Here is a 22,165-nt window from a genome sequence, read left to right on the forward strand (position 1 = left end):
GTTGATTTTTATATAGGCTTAGAGATAGAGGTTTAATTTCATTTTGCAACCTATGGATTTCCAGTTTTTCCAGCACCATTTGTTGAAGAGGCTATCTTTTCTCCAGTGAATGTTTTTGGTACTCTTGTCTAGTATGAGATAACCATATTGATGTGAGTTTGTCTCTGTGTCCTCTATTCTATACCATTGGTCTACAAGTCTATAAAAAGTGTTCAACATCTCAAGCAATTAGAGAAATGCAAATAAGAACTATTCTAAGATTTCATCTCACTCCTGTCAGAATGGCAATCCTTGAGAATATAGGCAACAATAAATGTTGGTGAGGGTGTAGTGAAAAAGGCACACTCATACATTGCTGGTAGGACTGCAAATTGGTGCAGCCACTATGGAAAGCAATATGGAGATTCCTCTGAAAACTGGGAATGGAACCACCATTTGACCCAGCTATCCCACTCCTTGTTTATACCCAAAGGACTTAAAATCAGCATACTACAGTAATGCAGCCACATCAACGTTTATAGCAGCTCAATTCACAATAGCTAAACTATGGAACCAACCTAGGTGTCCCTCAATAGATGAATGAATAAACAAAATGTGGCATGTATACTCAATGGAATATTACTCAGCTTTAAAGAAGAGTGAAATTATGGCATTTGCCAGTAAATAGTTGAACTTGGAGAATATCATGCTAAGTGAAATAAGCCAATCCCATAAACCAAAAGCCAGATGTTTTCTCTAATATGTGAATGCTAATTCACAATAAGGTGGGAGGCACTAGGGAAGAATAACATTACCTTAGATTAGATAGAGGGAAGTGATAGGAGGGGAGGGGAGGGGATGTGGGGATAGGAAAGATAATAGAATGAAACAGACCTTATTACTGTATGCATATATATATACAGTAATATATATATATATATATATATATATATATATGACTGCATGACCAATATGATTCTGCAACATGTACACTCAGAAAAATGAGAAATTACATCCTATCTATATATGATATATAGAAGTGCATAAATGAGTTCTACTGTCACCTATAACTAATTAAAACAAATTAAATTTTTTTTAAAAAGAAGTGGCATTGATCATTCACCCTGAATTGTTCTCATTTGCAGGTTCTGGAGCGTGAAGAGGCTTTGATAAAATTACAAGCAGACTTTGCTTCTTACACAGCTACCCACAGACATCCTCCCTGTACCGCAGAAGACTGTGAGGACATCAAAAAGGTGGGGCACTTTGGTTAATTTGTGCCTGGTGGGAGAAGGCTAAACAGGTTTTTCTGCTGATTTTTTATGTTTATGTTATAATTTATATTTTATTTTATATTTATGGGACCATTGGCCCTGCCACAAGGATACTGGGACTATGCCAAGTCCCCAAGATTGTGGCATCATTAGATTTTGGAATTGCACCTATCTCTGTACCTATTTCTAAACAGAGCTTCTAAAAAAGACAGCGCTCCTGTTGGCTTGGCAGATGAAGAAGGACCATCCAGGCTTTTAGTGTCTGGCCAGAGTTCAAAAGTTACAAATTTAGAAAAGATTATTAATGCAAATTCATTACCTCTTCTCGAAGATTCTGTAAACTTCAAAGCAGTGCCAACAGTTGGTTCTATAATGGATAAGCATTTATACCATGCAAACAAATTGCAAGATCCAATGAACTAATAGTCAAAACTTGGTCAGGTCCCTAGGTGAGGTCATGCCTGAACTTAATGTATATGACAAACCCAGCCACTCACGACCATGCTGTGTGGCAGGCAGTGATAATGGCTGCTTAGGCCAAGGCAGGATGCTGCCATGGGGCAGAGGGGACAGAGAGAGTAAAGTGCTCCAAGGGATCCCCTGGTGGGAGAAGCAGAGGCTCTTCCCTTCCCAGGACTTTCTAATCCCCGAAAGTTGGATGAATAAAGGGATGGGAGGGCATTCAACTTGGTAGCTCTTCCTTGGAACTACAAATATCTGACAATATTCGTTTTAAAGATCAGTTCCATGCTGCTCACATCCTGACCTCCGGCAAGGCCTCATGACATCCCATCTTTTGAAATGATTCAAACTTCCCTGTAAAATGGAATATACCTTCCCCCACCTTTTTACGTTTCCTGTCCACGCCTTCACAGTACCTGGATGTGCTATTAGGAATGAAACGATCCACATGGGATCCTTCCAGTGGCTCTCTTTCTTCCCTCAGTTGGCACGGAGTAGTGTGAGCCTTCGAGTCCCTGCAGTGCCCACGCTGGGTCACTTGGCGATGGCCTTGGAGTTCTCCTGCCGCCTCTTCTGTCTCCATGCTGTAGCTCTCCTTTCTGTCAACTCTGAAACCACACAAACCACCCTCCCCAGCATCCTCTGATGCCCAGATGAGCAGCTGCTGCTCCTCAGCCACATATTCCTGCCTCCTCGGGGTTAGAAACAAGGCTCTCCCTGACTTCCAGAGAGAAGCCAAAGTTCTTGCAGAGGAACTCCAAGCCCTGCACCATGTGACCACCCAGAACTCCCTCCCCTTCTCCTCTATCCTCCCCATCCCTTGCCCCATTTTAACCCCAACTAAGCTTCCCTATGTCCTCCCTCCAAGAACTTGTCACTAGCCTGCAAGGCCTTCCCCTAGATACAGCATGGCTCACTCCCCCTCCTCCAGCAAGTCCCTGCGCAGAGGCCACCTTCTCCATGAAGCCAATCCATCTCCTAAAATTGCCCCACCCCCCATACCTCCACACCCACTTTGCCCTCCTCTGTCTCCCGTGGTGCTTATCAATATTTCATTTTTCTTTGCCTCACCCCACCAGAAGGCAAGAACGAGCATCTGTGTTCTTCACGCCACTGTCCTCAGCACCAAGGACAGGGCCCTGTGCAGAGTAGATGCTCCATCAATGACTGCCTGTTGCAGGGAGGAAGGAGTAGGAGTGACCCAGTGCAGGCACTGCAGGGGACTTGAAGGCTCACACTAGTCTTTTGTGCACATTCTGTGTGAGCATGAGAAGTCTGCCATATTCTTTTTTAAAATTATCCTTTTTCAAAAACTTTTTTAAATTGAGATATAATTGACAAACCATAAAATTCATCCTTTTTTTTTTTTCCGGTATATCTACAAGGTTGGGTGACCATCAACCACTATCTAATTTCAGAACATTTTCAACATCCCAAAAGAAACCCCTACCACCTGCAGTTATTCCCATCCTGTTCCCCAGCCTCCTGTCTCTCCTGTTTTTTCTGGGCATCTGGCATTTTAGAAAGCGTTCTTCCCCCGTGTCCTCATCCTGCCTTGCTCTTTTTACTGCCAGATATTGAAGCACTTGCAGGAACAGAAAGACAGCCAGTGCCTGCACGTGGAGGAGTACCAGAGCCTCGTGAAGGACCTGAGCACGGAACTGGAGGCCGTGTCAGAACAGAAGAAAAACATCATGAAGGGTAAAGCCAGGGCTGGTGGGCAGCAGGAGCCGGAAGGAGGTAGAGCTTCCTCTGAGCAAGCCACCCCATCCTGCCCCGTGTAGACATGATGAAGCTGGAGCTGGACCTGCATGGGCTACGGGAGGAGACGTCCACCCACATGGAGAGGAAGGACAAAGAGTCTGCCCTCCTGCAGCACCGGCTGCAGGAGTTGCAGCTGCAGTTCACTGAGACCCAGAAGCTGGCAATCATGAAAGAAAAGGTGAGGCCCATTTCCCTGAGGCCTCAGGGGCAGGTGTGAGGCCAGGCCTTGGATCTGCCCATTCTGGGTCTCCACCTGTTGTGATTGCTTCAGGAGCTTCAGCAGAGACAGACTGAGGGCTTCTGGGCCCAGGCACGGTTCCAGTGCTTCCTTGGTATTTCTTATCCACATAATAAAAGGACATGGCCATGCAGGGGTCATAATAGAGACACCAACTCTGTAAGAGCTATAAGAAAAACGTTCTTCCCCAGCACTGCAAGGGCCGCAAGAGAGTGTGAGACTCCCTTCTTGCATTGCTCCCTTACCTTAGCACTTGATAGCAGAAGAAAATGCTATAAAAATAATGTGTAGCCTTATTGTGAATTTCACCTTTGAAAATTAAAAATATCCTAAGAATACACAGATGGGGTAGTTTGAAAATGTTAATGGAGCTCTGCCCTCGAAGATCAGTAACTGCCAACATAAATCAAGTTCCTGGAAGAGCCTGGAAATGGAACTAGAAACAGAAAGGTTGGGGAGCCGGTGCAAGCTTTTATAGCCAGTACTATTCCAACTCTGAACTTTTATCCAAGCTCTTAAAAATAATCCAGCTGATTGGCTGGCCAGTCATTAAAACTCTATGTTTCCAGGCCTGGAGGAAATCCACTGGTCAAAATGGAGGTATCTGGAGAGATGGCCACACTAAACCAAGGAGCCTGGATAAAGAGCTCTGAATCATTCATTTATCCACTCAAAAATATTCTTGAGCACTACAATATGCCAAGCACTGTTGTAGGCACCGAGAATATAACAAAGCATGCAGTGTCCCTGCCACTGTGGAGCTCCCATTCTAGTGTGGGGAGACAGACGATAAATAGCAAAATTAATGTGCCATGCCGATATCTGGAAGTTAGGGACTGATAATTCCTGAAACAGCTTGGCCACTGTTTTACCCAGGGTGGTAATGGAAGTACCTCTCTGATAGTGACATTTGGGCAGAGATTTGCATGAGAAGTGGGAACTCCCCAGGCTATGTCTTGAGGAAGAATATTCTAGACAGAAAGCATAGCAAAATCCAAAGGTCCCGGTGGGTCTGCTGAGAGCAGTCCAGGAGGTCCCCGAAGCAGCGAGGGGTAAGATGGCAGGAGGTGAGGCCAGACACGAGGCCGAGGCAGGACCAGACCATGCGCATCCCATCTCACCATCCTCGAAGTAAGATGGAAGGTAGTGGAGGGTTCTGAGCAGAAGCAGAACATCTGTCTGCGTTGGGAGCAGCATGAAGGGGACCAGTGGTGGTGGCTGGGAGCACAGTATCTAGGCTAGCGGGAACATGACTCAGATAAGGGCTTGGGACCATCTCCGGCTGACTCCACCTGCGGCGGCTCCCGGCCTTTCTCAGCACCCCCACTTTGCTCTCCTCAGTTAATCCAAGAAAAGGACGAAATGCTGAACGAGCTGGAGAAGAAGCTGGCGCAGGTGCAGAACAGCCTCCTGAAGAAGGAGGTGGAGATGGAGGAGCAGCATTGCCTGTTGAGGGAACTCGAAATCACCTTCAAGGAGAAAGCCAGGATGGAGTACGCGGCCCTGCAAGGCGAGATCCAGAAGCTGAGCGACGCTCTTGAGGACACCAAACAGCAGCACAGGCTGGCAGGTGAGGTCCCAACAGGCACCGCGCCAGCACGCCTCCACCCCAGGGGCTACAGCAGCCCCCTGCGTCTCAGGGTCCCCTTGAATTCCTCACTCAACCCCAAGCTTACCTCCCCCCATTCTCTCAGCCCTCTCAGAAGAAGACCCTGGCCCCTCACCCCACATTTCACCCAACCACCCTGGTCTTCAACACCCTCTCTCCTTTTTGCCTCCAAACGCGCTCCCTTCTGCACAGCTTGCACTGGGGTCAGGGACCCCCTGAGGAGACTGCTTTCTCAGGTCACCAATAGCTTCTTGCCTTAGGTACAGGGTTTCTTTGGAGGTGATGAAATGTTCTGGAATTAGATATTGGTGATGGTTACGCAGCGTTGTGAGTATGTTAAAACCCACTGAATCGTACACTTTAAAATAGTAAATCTTATGTCATGCGAATTCCTTTTAATTCAACAGAAGATCTGAAGCTTGCTTGCTTCCCCACCTTCCTTTAACTCTGTATTTCCAGAGGCTATTAGCTGCCTGCACCCGAACCCACATTTCTCAGGGGTTTTTCTCTTGTTCTTCCACAAATATCACCACTTTTTCTCTTTTTTTCCCCTGCTCTAACTACAGTCATCCATCCCTTAAGACTCTACCTGTGCTCCACCTTCCTCCTCCCCTTCTTTATGCTTTGTGAGCTCCCCTCTTCCTCCAGAGCTATGTTTCTCTGCTGATGCCTCCAAAACTCAGAACCCCTACCCTGGCTTTGCAGCAGTGCTGAGTCTTGTCTTTGGAGAACAACTTCCTCTGAGCCAACCCACCTCCTCCTCTCACTAGGCATTTCCGAAACAACCTATCTCTCCAACACTTTTTTTGGTCCAGTGCTGGGATGGAACCCAGGGCCTCGCACATACTAGGCAATCACTCTACCACTGAGCTGCATCCCCAGCTCTTTCCAGTGCTTTTTAAATCCTCCTCCCTCCTTCTTCCAAGGCATGCCTTTATTTTGGTAGTAAGGCCATCCTTCTTCCAGGATCCCTGGGTAGGAAACTTGGAAGAGGGAATGAGAGAACAATGTTCAGACGAGGGAATATATTTAGCATAAAAGATCTGCAATGAGAACCTACTTGGGTGCTTCTGCCAAGTAAGCCCTGGGTGCTTGCCCTATGGAGTGAGGGTGTGTGACAAAGGAATATTGCATTCCCATCTTTCCCTTCTCACTGAATCAAGTTTAAACATTTCTCTCAGGCTTTCATGATCCTCCAAAGCCCCCTCTAATCCACCCTGTTACTCAACTCCATTGCCCCATTCCTCCATTTTTCCCTTTCCAATCAAACTGTCCTTGCTATTCTCCCCCAATCCAGTGCATTCACTCTAATAGTTCTACACCTGGAGCTCCACTCTCCTTTCTCTAAGGCCCAATCAACTCTGTCCCTCCACAAGACCATCTATAAATATCCTAACCCACATGGATCCTCTTCCTGAGTTCCCAATGTGAGCTTAGCTTCCTGTGATCTCTAGCTGGAGGTGTAACTCGAGGGCAGAGCCCATGCTTAGTGTGCACAAGGACCTGGGTTCAATGCCCAGCACCAAAAATAAATAACATTTCACTGTTCTCTATGACAGGTGGGCTGGCTATGCCTTCCTCTCCAGACTAAACTCCATGCAGGTTAGGATTTGTCCCTTAGGATAAGATGAGTCACACAGGACATACTGAGCCATTTCTAACCAATTTATTTCATTTTAGTCCCGAAGAGCCCCTGGCTAGAGAGTGGTTGAAGTCAGATAATTGAACAGAGCTCTTTAGGACCAATAATGAAATGGAAAGAAGTGAGGACAGATTGGGAATTGAAGTAGGTCACAAAATGAAAGAACAGACTTCCTTGCCAGTCTTATTTGAGAGTCTGCTCTTGACACACACTCCTCCTCCTGTGGACATGCATGCCCCCAGCTTGTCTCCTGGTTTCTGCAGCTCAGCAAGCAGCCCAGTACAAGGAAGAGGCCTTGCAGGCGGGGAACACTCTGGAGGATACCCAGAGGAAGCTGCAGGACTGCATTTATCTAGACCAGCAGAAAGCAGACACCATCCAGGATCTACAGAGAGAGGTTCAAAGGCTGCAGGCGGAATCCGTAGCAGCTGGAGAGGAGCTGGCAAGCAACAGGTACCTTCTGCTCACCTCCAGAGAACCCTGTCCCTGTGAGCCAACCACTGTGGGCGGCCACCAGGCGTGGGACATCAGAGACTCATCATGGGGCCAGCTCCATAGTTTCCAACAACACAGGCACTGAAGTCCATCCACCTGTTGTCCCTTTGCTTTAGGAAACAGATAGATGAACTGACCTCAAACCTCTCTGATACCCTGGGGAAGCTGGAAAACTCAGACAAGGAAAAGAAGCAGTTGCAGAAGACAGCAGAAGAGCAGGACCAGAAATTAAATGACATGCAGGACCAGGTCAAACTTGTTCAGTACCAGGTAGGCAGCAAGCAGGCAGCCGACACCAAGGTCTGCCCTGCTGAAGATTATTTAAGAAGAGGTTGCCATCAAACCATGCAAACGAATTATCCAGAATTTATGTAGAATGTTCCGTCAGTCACCAGTTCCCATCACCAGTTATAAGTGTTCTCAAGGGTTAGGCTCAAAAATGATCAAGAAACAGTGTTGTTCTTACTAGGACCCAAAGGCTATCCTTGTCAGCCAATTTTAAGTCTTCGATCTCTGAATTATCCTTTTTATGCTTTTCTATGATTGTTTAAAACTTTTTTCCAAGAGGTTTTTATGTGAAAAGATTTAGAGAGTAAGTGGGAGAAGGCTGGCACAGTGGGAATTAGATCTATAAATAAAATTGATTGGTCTATTAATTAAACAAAGAAGAAATGTTGCTGAGCACCGAAGCAGACTTTTTTGTTATATATGCTATCAAACTAAGGGACCGTCCCGGGTGCAACTGTCTGCGTATCTTTTCCCAAATATGATACAGTGCAAGGCTGTCCTCCAGCCCAGTCTTTATGTTCTCAGAACAGGGACCTATTAGGAGCCAAAAACAAGCTAGAAGAGGAGTTACCAGAGCTAACACAGACCCTGAAGGACAAACGGGAGCAGTTGAAAAAGAGCAAAGAAAACGAGAAGTTTTTGGAGGATGAAATTGAGGCTCTGCGACAGGAAGATAAAAAGAAGGAAAAGATGGTGAGAAGGAGAATGTAGATAGGGTTGGGTCCCGAATCCCAGGATGGATGTGGATGGAGCTGGGTCAGGATGGATGCAGAGGTCATGGGTGCTCAGAGCTTAGGAGACGGAGTAGGAAAGTCACAGGGCAGAGAAGGGAACCTTGGGAAGGGAAGGAGGAGGGAGCTTTGAGAGTGGTTAACACAACTTTCTGGGGCTCTGCTCTTTAATGGGTGACCAGTTGAGAGAAAATTTGAGGAAACAGGAGGAAGAGAAAGAAAATCTCCAAGAAGAGCTGAAGCAATGTGCTACACAGCTGGAAGTGTCTCTCAGCAAGTACAACGCCTCCCAGCAACTCATCGAAGAGCTCAACTTAGAGGTAAGTAGATGGGAACCCCACCCCTCTCTCCATTCCACAGCAAGGCCACAAACAGGCTCAGCCAACTGTGCGCCTCGGGCACCTGAGGCTTGAAGTGGGTTAACGCTTCAGGACCTGGTTTCTGAAGCCAAGACATGTTTCTTCCTCTGTGGAAGGTTTTATTTCCTATTTAGTGGAGCCCCCAAACTTGCTGGGTTGCAGCATCAAGTCTTCCACTACCACAATTTAGACCAGAGTTGGGTGAGTTAGTCGTTCAGGGCAATTTGCTCGGGAACACTTCCAAAATCGTGGCAAAGCACAAAAACAGGGAGCGAGCAGAGACATTCCACTGCAGATTTTTCAATGCATGAGTAAAACTACGTGGCATCTGACATGCTAGGCCCTGTGCTTTGAGTTTAGTCATCATTAATTTAATGTCTGCATAAGCGCTTCACAAACCTTCCATCTCAGCAAGGTATACATTACTGTGATCCCCCATTTCCAAAGGCACCAAGCAGGGAGTGGTGGGATGAGCCTGAGTTTGAACCTGGGCCGTCCAGTTCCAACACCCACTCTCTTCAACATCTAGCAGCAGTACTTTCCCAGCTGAGTTCATTCCATCATTCTGGGCAAGAAAAAAATATGTAGTATCTTGGGAGATAGTCACTTGGGTTACAAATGAAGGACCAAGCAGATCTTACTTCTTCATAATCTGTTTAAAAACTTAAAATAGTATGACTATCCTAAGAATTGACTGTCCAATAAGTTTCTGCCTTTCTGTAATTATGGAAAAGTTGTACATCTGAGCCACACTATAACCACAAGCCACCTACATGTCTGAACATAAAGGGACACTGACTATATGGGCCCGTTGTCACATTTGCCAAAAGATTTCCATGTACATTTGGAAACCAAAGCACTCATTTCAGAATTCCTTGAACAGGAAGATTTTTCTTTTGTGATTTGTAAGCATGTTCAACTTTTCTAAAGGCACACCCCACATACGGTAGACTCATTGAAGCAATTGAAATAGCCATTAAAAATAGGATTCGTTTTGCTTTCTAAAATGCACTTCCTTTAATCAATATTCCATATGTTGATATTAAAATTCCCCATCTGAAAACAAGGCAATATATCATAGAATCCTTGTAATGTATTTGATGTAGTGTATTTTTCCACTACATTATATAATTTATTACTCTTAATAGGAAAGTTCATTCACCTTTTCTTGGTAGGACAGTTTACAAAATCAACATTTATTTCTCTGAATTACAAAACATGTCTTTGGATTTGTATCCAAATAGTCTACCTACACATCATCTAAATAAAACTGAACAACTTTGATGTGACCAGAAGTGAAATCACTTTAATATAGGAAAACTATCCTCTGGAAATCTATAGATGATTCATTCTGTCACGTGGCTATACATATAGTAATTTCCCAGCCTCAACATTTCCCCTAAAATTGGCACAACAAAAACCTGTTAACTAATAGAGACTGTAGAGTTCCCTTTTTTCAGTTTTTAATTTCTTTTTTTTCCCCCTTTATCACCTACCCATTTCTCTACTGGTTGTATTGCCTCTCAAATAAATTGTCTGCTTTCAAATTCTTGTCTCAGGATCTACTTCAATTATAGTACTGTCACTAATTTTCTATGTGACACAATAAAATTTTGGGATTTCATTTTATCAAAAACTGGAATGACCTATTTATACTTAACGCCATAAGCAGTTCTAAAACGATAATTTCTTTTTTGGAGACCCACCTTTGCCAGAAATTAGCAGATGCACAGGCATTTCTGATTAGATAAATTAGGAAGAGAAGTTAAATTCCTTTTTTAAGGTATAGTTACAGCACAGCTTTTTCCAGAAGTACATAAATACGGAGTCCAAGCCCAGCCTAGAGTACAACAGAAGGAAGCATGCTAGTTTCTGAATGAAAATTGCAGGCCAAATTATTAATCCAAAAATTAGAGTTAGAGACAGTAGTAATCTCTTCAAAAGACCTACACAAATAAGAAATAAATCTGACATGGACCAAGTGTAGACAGAAGTGGCAATTATTCATTTTTATCTCAGAAGAAAGCCAAAAACAACCATCACCAGCTTTTTCTACAATGGATCCATTTTGCAAAATACAATTGAGTTCTTGCCCAAATATGCTTTTTTTTTCCTTTCACTTTTATACATTGATTCTGAATTTGGACATCTTATTAAGCTCACTTATAATTTGTAATAGTTTTTCACTTGATTCTCATGAATTTTTCTAAGTAGATAATGATGTCATTTGCAAACAACAGTTTTATAAATATTTCTTTGTAATATGTATATTGATTTTTCTTGCACTGGACAGTCAGTACCTTCCGTATGATGGTCAACAGCAACCCTGTTAGCAGGCATCTTTTTCTTTCTTAACTTTAAAGTAGAATGCACTTGTTTTAGTATGATACCCTTGTAGGCTTCTTATTGCTATCCTTTAAAGTTTCTTTGATTCTTTAGTTACTAAAAGTTTTTAGCAGTAGATGTAGAATTTTCTTAAGTTCTTTTTTTAAAGCCAACAAGATGATCATATCTTTCTTTTCAAATCTGGTGAATTAATTAACTGATCCTAATTTGGTTCCCTCCTTGCATTTCTAGTATAAATCCTGAATGTGTGTCATGTATCACTTTAATACACACTTGGCACTTGGGACATTCTTGGTGAAATAAGGCCAGTATTACTGAAGTGTATTGATCAAGGGAAATACTGGTATATGATCAGATTAGAAAATTAGACAGGGGCAGACATTAAGGCTTTTGTTAAGAAATTTGAGGTTTTATGTTCATATAGGTCTTTTTTCTTTTTTAAGAGAGAGAGAGAGAGAGAGAATTTTTTAATATTTATTTTTTAGTTTTCGGTAGACACAGCATCTTTATTTTATTTTTATGTGATGCTGAGGATCGAACCCAGCGCCCCGCACATACCAGGCAAGCACGCCACTTGAGCCACATCCCAGCCCCTCATATAGGTCTTAATCTGATAATATTTCCTCAAAGGGATAAGATAGATGATTCGATCTGATTTCAGTTTTCAAAATATAACTCTAGGGCTGGGGTTGTGGCTCAGTGGTAGAGTGCTTGCTTAGAACGTGTGAGGCACTGGGTTTAACTCTTGGTACCATATAAAAATAAATAAATGAAGGTCTTATGTCCCAAAAAATACGTGTGTGTGTGTGTGTGTGTACAAACTTCAAACATTGAACAGTTACTGGAGATGAAGCAAGAAAGAGTATGTTTCTGTGTATTTGTGACCAGCTTAGGATACAGGTGTACTAGAATACCAAAGAACAGAAGTCAGGCACACAATCATGGATTGGAAAGGAGTTGGTATGGAACAAAGGAGGCCAGAGTTAGGAGCTATTCCTGTCCAGGCTAGAGTGGTGTCAGTGAGGAATTTAGTGGCAAGACCAACCAGACTTGCTGATGGAATAACTAAGAAAAAAAAAAAAAAGATTTGGGGATGACTTAATGTAATGCACCTCTAAAGCCATTTATACCTATATATAGCCTGCCTTTTTCAGGAGAGAATGTAGGTCTTGTATTAGAACTTTCATTAGAACTCCTTGATTCTGTAATTTACATCTCAATTTTTCTAAGCTAAATCACTCATGTTACCAAAGCTTCCATTCTGGCTTCTAGCATCACCATGATTTTTTTGACCACCCTTCTTTCTGCTATCTCACCTTCATTGTGACATTTCTCTGTTCAGCCACCACTTATCAAACACTCTGAACTGTATTTCCCTAATGACTTCTCTAGGTTACTGGGGAGACCCAGCTGACTCCACATTTTTTTGGAAAACCCCAGAAAAAAAAAATGTGCTTCAGTTTCTAGAAAACCAAATTATTTCATCTTTAGGAACAGTTTCACCACCAGGACATGTAAAACATAGAATTAGAAGTCCAATATAATGCTCTTCATCTCGCTGATTCCTAGAGTTGATGATACTCAAAATTCCATCTGAAAAACTTCATTCCAACAGCTCAAGAGGCTGAGGCAGGATGATTGCAAATTCAAAGCCAGCCTCAGCAACTTAGTGAGGCCCTGAGCACTAATTCAGCAAGACCCTATCTCTAAAATATAAAAAAGTGTTGGTTAAAAGTACCCCTGGGTTCAATCCCCAATATCATTAAAAAAAAAAAAAAAAGACTAACCTAGAATTGGATTCTAGGTGTTTATCAAAGGCTGTAGAATCTGGGGAAGGGACTTTTTACATATTTGGCCTATCACACCCTAGTACTTCCGGCATTCCTTGTATTTGGAGGGCATACTAACTCAAAGGAGGAAATGTGGGGGGAGGGGTGCAGAAGAGCCTGGAGAGACACCTCAGGCTTTGAACCTTGACACAGACTGTTCTGCAGGTTACTGCAGAGAGAAGAGCCCAGCCCCTGTCCCTTTCCTATGGTCAGAGAGGGCACCTCTAGGAACTGGAACCTGACCGTGATGCTCTTGCTCCCTACAGATGGCCCAACACAAGGATGCCATAGCGAATCTGCAAGCCCAGCTGGACAAGGCGTTGCAGAAGGAGAAGCACTGCATGCAGACCATGGTGGCTAAAGAAATCTACGATAACTTATGCCGGAAGTCAACCACCTGCCAGGATGACCTGACGCAAGCCCTGGAGAAGGTGAGGCCACACCTTCTCATCCCCAGTTCTCCTGCACAACTGGCTCTCCTCAGGGCATTGCAAACCCTTGCCTGCGACAGGCTCTCTGTCCAGAGAAGGATGGCTTCCTCTCAGTGTGTCTTTTATTTTGAGGGGAGAGGAAAAGATGGAGGCCAAGTCTAACGAGTCTTTCTCCTCAGGGATGACTTGGGGCAAGGTTTTCCCAATGCCAGGATTGTCAGGGAAATGAGTGCTCATCCCTGGGCTAAGCATGCCTCCAGATCCAGCCAAAAGACTGGGAAGAGGAGAAATGAGGCAAAGCCAGCCTCGGCAATTTAGCGAGGCACTAAATAACATACAAAATAGGGCTGGGGATGTGGCTCAGTGGTCAAGGGCCCCTGAGTTCAATCCCTGGTACCCTGTCCCCTAAAAAAAAAAAAGAAATAGGGGGTGGGATGGAGGGCCGAGGTGAGGGCTTCAGAACACCAACCAGTGTCACTTCCCACCCCCTCTCTGGAACACTAGGTAAGGGACCCATCTACACCACCCTGGGCAGAGGACAGGGAGGGACTGGAACCCTTTTCCATTCAGGACTCAGCAGAGAGGGCCAGAGGGTCCTGATAGCCACTCTCATCCCTTTGTCTTTACCGGAAGCTCAATCAAGTGACCTCCGAGACAAAGAACCTGCAGCGAAGCTTGTTACAGGCCCAAGACAAGAAAGCTCACCTGGAGGATGAAATCGTCGCTTATGAGGACAGGATGAAAAAGCTCAATGTGGAATTAAAAAAACTGCAGGGCTTCCACCAGCAGAGCGAGCTAGAGGTGAGGAGAAGCCTGGCGCTCAAGCTGCCTCCCGTTAGGAGTCCACAAGGTCACAGTTCGCATCCCGAATTATTTAGCGCTAAGCATGCCCTTTGGCTCATGGGTTCCCTCTATTTTCTTGGCTCCTGGAACTTTAGGCAGAGGCAGCAAAGATCAGAGCAGGGGTGCCCTCTGCTGGCCGCTGGAAATAAAATACCCCAACAAGTCTTTCAAGGCTGGAAAGGCACCCTCTGCCCGTCTTTGGGGTCCCCCTCCTCACTTTGCATTCCTGAGTAGGTGCACGCCTTCGACAAGAAGCTAGAGGAGATGAGCAACCAGGTGCTGCAGTGGCAGAAACAGCACCAGAACGACCTCAAGATGCTGGCAGCTAAAGAGATGCAGCTCAGGGAGTTCCAGGAGGAGATGACCACGCTGAAGGAGAACCTCCTCGCAGATGATAAGGAGGTGGGCACTCCCGGCTTCTGCCACTTCCTCTCAGTCCACCCCAACAAGGCAGCCCTCGGTGAGGTGGGGGTGCTGGAAGAAAAGAAAGGACCCTACTTACCTCCATTCAGCACGATGCAAGGGCTGGGTCCTCCAGGGCCACCACCTATGTTGGTGGCTTCATTGCTAGGGAGGTATGGACCAGAACAAAGACCCCATTCCCGACTCAAGAACATCAGACACCCCTGACTCGGATGACCTCCTAGGAAGTCCCCTTCCAGAACACATCCTAGACAGCCTCATGGCCCAACCCGTAGAATTGGCTAACTGAACATGCCCCGTGCCCAACTCCCTGAGCAGTGAAGGTCACGGCAGGAGACCTCAAGACATTCTGAGGTGGCTACAAAGCCTTTGTTAAAATTAGAAAGAAGCCATCTCTTCCTCCAGATGTTTTTCCCTATCTGTTAAAATATACTGCTTTTCTTAGAACAGGTCACGTCAATGCCTTTGGCCTGAAAACCATTACTGTAAGTGTACAGATGTACGGTCTCTGCTGTAACTGAGCACTCTAAATGGTGCCTCCTCCGAGGTGTCGCCTCTGTGCAGAATGCAGCTGGAGATGAATGTCCCGGTGTGGCAACTCTGGTCTCTGGTTGGACAGCAGAGTTGATTTTTCTCTCCCAGGAAGAGAGAAGGGACCTGGCTTGGGGAAAAGGAAGTGTTTGGGCCTGATCCCGTCTCTTACTGTCTCATTTTCTTCTTGTATGGAAGCCCTGCTGCCTGACCCAGAGGTCTGTGCCCAAAGACCCATGTAGGCTCCACCGAGAGAACGACCAGATTATGTGCAACATGGAACAGTGGGCAAAAGAGCAGAAGTAAGTAAGAAAGAGAAAAGTGAGGCAGGTCCCAGGGCCGAGGCTGAGCTGAGGAAGCACCAACATGCCAATAATTAGTCACACACCCCCCCCCCACTGTCCCTGGAAACTGATGGAGTCTCAGCTCACACTCAAGGGTTGGGAATAAGATGGAGGGGGCCCAGCTCTTAGAGAAAGTTAGGAAAGTCCTGTTGATTTAGGGATAGGGCAGAGTCAAGATTGAAGGGCTGCCCAAGTTTTCTCTTCCCACTTGGTATCTGGCTTCACCTGGATCCCTTAAACTCACTCCTTTGACCGCCCCTGGGGATCACAGTGACTCTGCACAGCACTTAAGTACAGAGAGTCCTCTTAGTTGCCAGGCGCTAAGAAGACTCTAGCTCTGGGGACAGGATGATGCATGGGGCTCTGGGATCCAGCAGAAGCCTTGCTGAGAGAACCCAGTGCCCCACCCAGCCAGCCTGTGCCCTTGCTCACAGGAGGCCGGGGAACCAGCCACTCTTTCCCATTGTGGATTTTATTACAGGATCGCCAACGAGAAACTAGGAAACAAGCTCCGTGAGCAGGTCAAATACATCGCCAAGCTGACTGGTGAAAAGGAGTAAGCCACCCACACCACCCTGGCTGCTCCCTGGGACCTTATATGAGAAGGGATGAGCCTGCTTTGCACAAATTTGACTGAGCAGCAGCTGCCTCAAACCCTACCCCAAGATTGGCGGGCACTGGGCTGCAGCATTCCTGAAACCCATTCGTGGCTCCAAGTCACAAAGCTCGGTCCTTGGCTTTGATTTTAGGTGAGGGGCAGGCGTTGAGCTGAAGGGAAGGACAAGACCACATAGTCCTTGAACTATGGCCAGGACTTCAGCTGGAATGTTGAAGACATCAGGGATGCTGGCCTGGCCACAGGGCACCAGAGAGAGTGGGAGTGAGCCAGCCTGGGGGAGTGAGGAGCAACAGAAAGAGATGGCTTAAGACTTGTGGAGAGCAAGAGGGCGGAGCATAGGCCCAGAGAAGAGGCTGAGGATTCACTACTCAGTTTCTTCTAGAAAAGACCAGGACATTCTTTACTGGACAAAAACATTCCCGAGGGGATTTTAGAAAAGAAAAGTTATCCGAATCTGAAAACTAGCCAATAACTTCAGGCTTTTCTTAGATAGTGTCAAATTGCCGAAGTCCTATTTCACAAAGGAGTCAAGAATTTGCCTGATCCTATTTGAAAAAAAAATAATAATAATCTTACTAGCTCAACTAATATTTCTTGTTCTGCATGTTCAATGCACTGTTCTAAGCGCTGCACATGTTCATTTTCCTACAACCTCATGAATTCAGCATGCAGCTGCTCCTAGCTTGAGGTGGAGTTATGTCTGAATAAACCCATTAGAAGTTGGAAATATTAATAAGTCAAAAATGCATCCAGTACCCCCAACCTACCAGTCACGACAGCGCAGTACCCCACAGAGCTTCATTTGCCTCCCCTCATGATCATGCGGCTGCCTGGGAGCTGTAATGTACGGCTTTGGCCAGCATCTGAAGGAAACATTGTATTGCATATCGTCAGCCCAGAAAAAGATCCAAACGCCCAGTTCTAAGTAGGATTTCTACTTGAACGCGTATGGTTTTGACACCACTGTGAAGAAAAGAAAACTGTAAGTCAAACCATCACAAGTCAGGGACTATCTGTAGGTGTTGCACCATTTACAGATGAGCAAAGAGAGGAACTGAAAGGCTCAGTCACTTGCCTCTGCCGGCAAGTGGCAGAACCAGAATTCCAACTCCCGAAGTCCTGTTTCAGAACCCATTGTGATCCACTGTTCTCAACATTAATTCAGAGAAATGCAACTATTGATAATAGTTGCCATTTTTTGATCCATGAGAAATAGGCTAAATTATTTTCCCTTCACCTACATCACAGCCTCCACTTCCTCATCTGTGAAATGGGAGTAAGGAATTTGTCTGAATTCTCAACAGGACCGCAAGTCCCTGTGCTCCCTGTTCTTAAGCAAAGGGAGGCTGAGAAAACTGGGGCTTTGGCATTGTACCGTGTGAGTGTTGCCCAGGCACAGTCATGAGAACCCAAGGACACGTGATCATAATTGTTCAGAAGAGCTTTCTGGCTCTTCAGATTTCTACCATTTGTCCAACTGGATCTTTCCATGAACCCAATAGGCAGGTCAGAGTTGATTTTCCCCATTGAACAGAAAAGGATCCACAGCTAAGAGAGGGAGTCAGGAGTCCTAGTTCAGGGTCGTCCTCCCCAACCCCAGACCTGGATTTCTTCCAAGGGACACACACAGGCCTCCATTTCCAGAGTGTATACTAAGAACCCAGCTCTGAGAGGTACTGTGCCTTCCTGCCTTCCTTCCTGCGACACCCTTATCGGTTCTTTCCAGCAAGGAACCAAGCGAGTCACGCAGACCAAATACCCACGTGCCCCTCCCTCTCCTTTTCACAGCCACCTGCACAATGTGATGGTCCATCTGCAGCAGGAAAACAAGAAGCTGAAGAATGAGATAGAGGAGAAGATATTGGCCGGGAACTCAAAGATGTGCACCAAAGCCCTAGGCCCCAGCAAACTGGAGCCCACACAGCGAGGGAAAGTGTGTGGCCTAATGGGCCCAAAAGTGGACATCACCAAGATCATTGGGATGCCTCACTGCCCAGGTACGTCTGCCATCTGTCTCTTGCTACTGTGTTAGGTCTTCTTTCTTAGTCCCATGTGCCAAAACAACAACAGTGTGATGTTATTTTTTCAAAGATCATCAGATGGGAATTCACATAGGGAGAAGAAGACAGGTTCATTTGCTTAGTTAACCTGAACCGGTGATAACGGTCTCCACTTCTGATGATGGAAGAGGCAAATTAAGACTCATTCTGACCTAAGAATTTTGATGATATCCAAGTACATCACATACTAGACCCCTCCCCTCCCCTGACTCGGTCCCTTTGGGGGAGTGTGGGGGAAGGGAGAATAGGTGCCTTCCTCCAGTCATGCGAATGGAAATCCCCCAGAGCGCCCCAGTTCCCTACTCAGCCCTACAGTCTCAAAAACTCCATGTGGCCCCAGAGGGAAGAAGGCACCGCCAACGGAGCTGCCGGACCCTGAGGCCAGTCAGTCCTTGAGGAATCACCTCATTTGTTTCTTCTCAAATCAAACTGTCCTTTTCTCCCTGTTCCTCAGGTTCCTCTTATTGCTAAAATCAGCACCTTGCCCTGAGCATCATTTCCACGCACGTTTGCAGAAGACAGTGAGTTCCCAACCCTCTCTTTTGGCCTGGATTAGCTCTTACAGAAATATGTTAAGGCCCTGGCTTATTTTGCAAGATGCTAACATTTTGTTGAGTTTTGTCCACTTTCCTGCAGTGGAGTAAGCCTAGGAACCATACTTCCACCTCCAGGTCCAAATTCTGAAATAAAGACATGAGCACAGCAGGCTGGGTGAGTGATGGTGTCTTGGCAACATGCTCATCCCTGTTTTCTCTGGATCCTAAAGGAGACTGGTCTCTTTCACTTATGTAAGGGAGCTACCATTCCCAAAGCAAGCTTCCAGATTGCCTGGATTAATCTTTAAGTCAACAAGAGCTGAATTAGCTCTTGTTTTTTCTTTCTCTCTCTGTCTGTAATTTAATTTTTTTAATATTTATTTTTTAGTTATAGGTGGACACAATGTCTTTATTTTTATATTTATGTGGTGCTGAGGATCAAACCCAGTGCCTCACGCATGTAGGCAAGCACTCTACCTCTGAGCCACAATCCCAGCCCCTCTGTCTGGAATTTTAAATACAAAAAAAAAAAAAAGCTTTTTTTCCAAAAAGGAAAGTAATCCTGAGACCCAAAAGAAAGTAAAGAGAAAAAAAGTGATGAATTTTCCAAGTCAGGGAGCAAGAGCAAGCCATCTGCTTCCTCCCTGGAAGCCACCATATTACATTCCTCTACTTAACAATTTTATTTTTCTCCCTAGCCACCTCAGTACAAGTAAAATTCCATTATCACAAACTCCAAGGACAGCTAAAGTATTTTATTGTAGATTTTGTTAAACTGAGTACATGTCTAGAATGTATATTTCTAGTCTATAGGTAACGCAGACAAATAGCTACTAGGGTAAAGTAAGAGAAAGAATGAAAGAGCTTGCATTTCTGAGGGTCAGGGAAAGTGAAGAAAGAAACCCACTGGTTGGTGATGATTTTCAATAATCTTGACTCCTTCCCTGTCGGGGTTTTTAGTCCTCGTTCCCTCCCGACCTGCAGGAGAGATTGGGAGAGCACACCTGGCCAGGACGAGCCAAGAAAGGAGAGGGCCGACTGGGTAGTCCTCCCTCGCTGGAGGACAATCAGACGCGTCAGGGAGACCAGTCAAGGCAGGATCTCGTTTATTGAGGAAGTACACACAGCTAATATAGAGTACAGAAGCCAATCAGAACAAAGGGCTGTAGGGCTGTAAGGGAAAGCATGAACTGTCCTGGGCCTATCCTAGAGGTGGTCCCATTTTTCATCACAACCCACAGCACAGCCTTCTGGCTGACCGCCAGGTGTCATCTTAACCACATGTGGCCCCCAGACCAGGAAGCGGGTAGCAGCCTGCAAGTTAGGTTCCTTAGTGCCCCACACTTCCCTGGCCAAATAAAGGCCAAGAAAATCCACTGCTAATAGTGATTTGTTTCATGGATGCTCCTGCCAGTGGGAAGGGCAAGTTCTTGGAAGTGCCATGTGAGATAAGGAATGAGCCTCTCTGGTTGTTCTCTGTTTATGCTCTTTTGATTATTTCCCTCCAATTGGATTAGAATAAGGGTTTATTTTCTAGAGAAAACTAAGACTGAAAAATATGGTATTGATGAAATTGCTTCCTAGTCCTAGGCATGGCCCAGTTATTCAAACAAAAGCTCAATGTTACTAAAATCCCAAATTTAGTCTACTAAAAAGGCATTTTATCTCTATAATTTTCCACAAGGCTTCATATACATTGACCAAAATTCCAATCTTTACATTCTATAAATATTGCATTTATTCCCAAAGTTGACTCACTTCTTGAGGGGTAACTATACCAAACAAAGCACGCTGTGTGTTTTGGGGAGCACAGAGGTAGAAGAATATTGATCTGTCACCCAGCCATCAGGCTGTGAAAGCCCAGCTGGGCAGAAGACCTGAGTGGGTAGAGGGAATGGGTTCAGAGAAATGCAGTTTCTCTATAGATAGAAGGAAGGTCGGGAAGCTGAGTGTTGCCTAGCTATAACACTTTAAGAAATAAAGCAAAGAAATGAGTTCCCAAAAAGGAATTTGAACTTCTTATATTAAAAAGAAATTAATTCAGGCTGGGGAGATAGCTCAGTGGTAAAGCACTTGCCTAGCATGTATGTGGCCCTGGGTTCAACCCCATCACCTCATAAAAAAATAAATAAGTAAACAACAACAACAAAAGATTAAAATAAAATAAAATTTAAAAAAAAAAGATGGATTAGGATGTGGCTCAGTGGTAGTACGTGCATAAGGTCCTTGTTTAATTCCCAACACCACACACACACACACACACACACACCCAAAAAACTGAGAATAGATTACCATATGACCTAATAACATGTTCACAGCAGCATTATCCACAATCACTAAAACATGGAAGCAACCCAGGCATCTGTGGACAGATGAATGGAGAAGCAAAATGTGGTAGATACATATAGTAGATGTTATTCAACCTTAAGAAGAAAGGAAATTCTGGCATATGCTGTAACATGGACAGACCTTGAGGACATTTTGTAAGTGAAAGTCACGAAAGGAAAAATACTGTATGAGTCCACTTCTGTGAGGTGCTTAGAGTAGTCACAGTCAGAGACACAAAGAATTGTAGTTCCCAGGGGCAGGGGAGAGGAAAATGGGGAGTTAACATTTAATGAGTACAGAGTTTCAGTTTTACAAGATGAGAAGACCTGGGCAACCCCTATTGAGTCCCCTCTCGCCCTGCAAGAACTCAGTTTCTTTTCTTCTCACTTGAATAAATCCTATTCTTTTACACTTGGAGAGAGAGGGAGAAAAGGAAAAAAAATAAAAACTTCTGAAGATGGATGAGTGGCCATGGCTATAAAACATTGTGAATATATTTAAGGTCACCGAATTGTACACTTAAAAATGGTTAAGATGGGGCTGGGGATGTGGCTCAAGAGGTAGCGCGATTGCCTGGCATGCGTGCAGCCCGGGTTGGATCCTCAGCACCACATGCAAAACAAAGATGTTGTGTCCGCCGAGAACTAAAAAATAAATATTAAAATTCTCTCTCTCTCTCTCTCTTTAAAAAAAAAAAATGGTTAAGATGGGCTAGGGTATAGCTCATTTGGTGGAGTGCTTGCCTCACATGCACAAGGCCCTGGGTTCAATCCCCAGCACCACAAAAAAAAAAGGTTAAGATGACAAATTTTGGGGCTGGGGATGTGGCTCAAGCGGTAGCGCGCTTGCCTGGCATGCGTGCGGCCCAGGTTCAATCCTCAGCACCACATACAAACAAAGATGTTGTGTCCGCCGAAAACTGAAAAATATTGAAATTCTCTCTCTCTCTCTTAAAAAAAAAATTTTAAAAAAAAGATGGCAAATTTTGATTTGTATACTTTACAATAAAAATTAGAAAGGAAAAAATAAAGACA

The 22,165-nt window shown here is 44.9% G+C and overlaps 1 protein-coding gene across 1 annotated transcript in view; it reads left to right on the forward strand.

Moving 5' to 3' along the window:
- Pmfbp1 (polyamine modulated factor 1 binding protein 1) overlaps nucleotides 1–19,916 on the forward strand; it is a 44,690-nt gene extending 24,774 nt beyond the window's left edge. Inside the window, 17 exon segments of the mRNA XM_076837580.2 lie at nucleotides 1,125–1,235; nucleotides 3,290–3,416; nucleotides 3,500–3,657; nucleotides 5,059–5,287; nucleotides 7,232–7,421; nucleotides 7,580–7,733; nucleotides 8,277–8,444; nucleotides 8,665–8,802; nucleotides 13,283–13,447; nucleotides 14,081–14,248; nucleotides 14,525–14,692; nucleotides 15,443–15,546; nucleotides 16,070–16,144; nucleotides 17,934–17,967; nucleotides 17,970–18,204; nucleotides 19,502–19,515; nucleotides 19,764–19,916. Of these exon segments, the coding sequence (XP_076693695.2) occupies nucleotides 1,125–1,235; nucleotides 3,290–3,416; nucleotides 3,500–3,657; nucleotides 5,059–5,287; nucleotides 7,232–7,421; nucleotides 7,580–7,733; nucleotides 8,277–8,444; nucleotides 8,665–8,802; nucleotides 13,283–13,447; nucleotides 14,081–14,248; nucleotides 14,525–14,692; nucleotides 15,443–15,546; nucleotides 16,070–16,144; nucleotides 17,934–17,967; nucleotides 17,970–18,204; nucleotides 19,502–19,515; nucleotides 19,764–19,916 (2,391 nt within the window).
- Nucleotides 19,917–22,165: the final 2,249 nt, after the last annotated feature.

The sequence above is a fragment of the Callospermophilus lateralis genome, chromosome 18 (genome assembly GCF_048772815.1).
Source record: "Callospermophilus lateralis isolate mCalLat2 chromosome 18, mCalLat2.hap1, whole genome shotgun sequence".
Lineage (NCBI taxonomy): Eukaryota > Metazoa > Chordata > Mammalia > Rodentia > Sciuridae > Callospermophilus > Callospermophilus lateralis.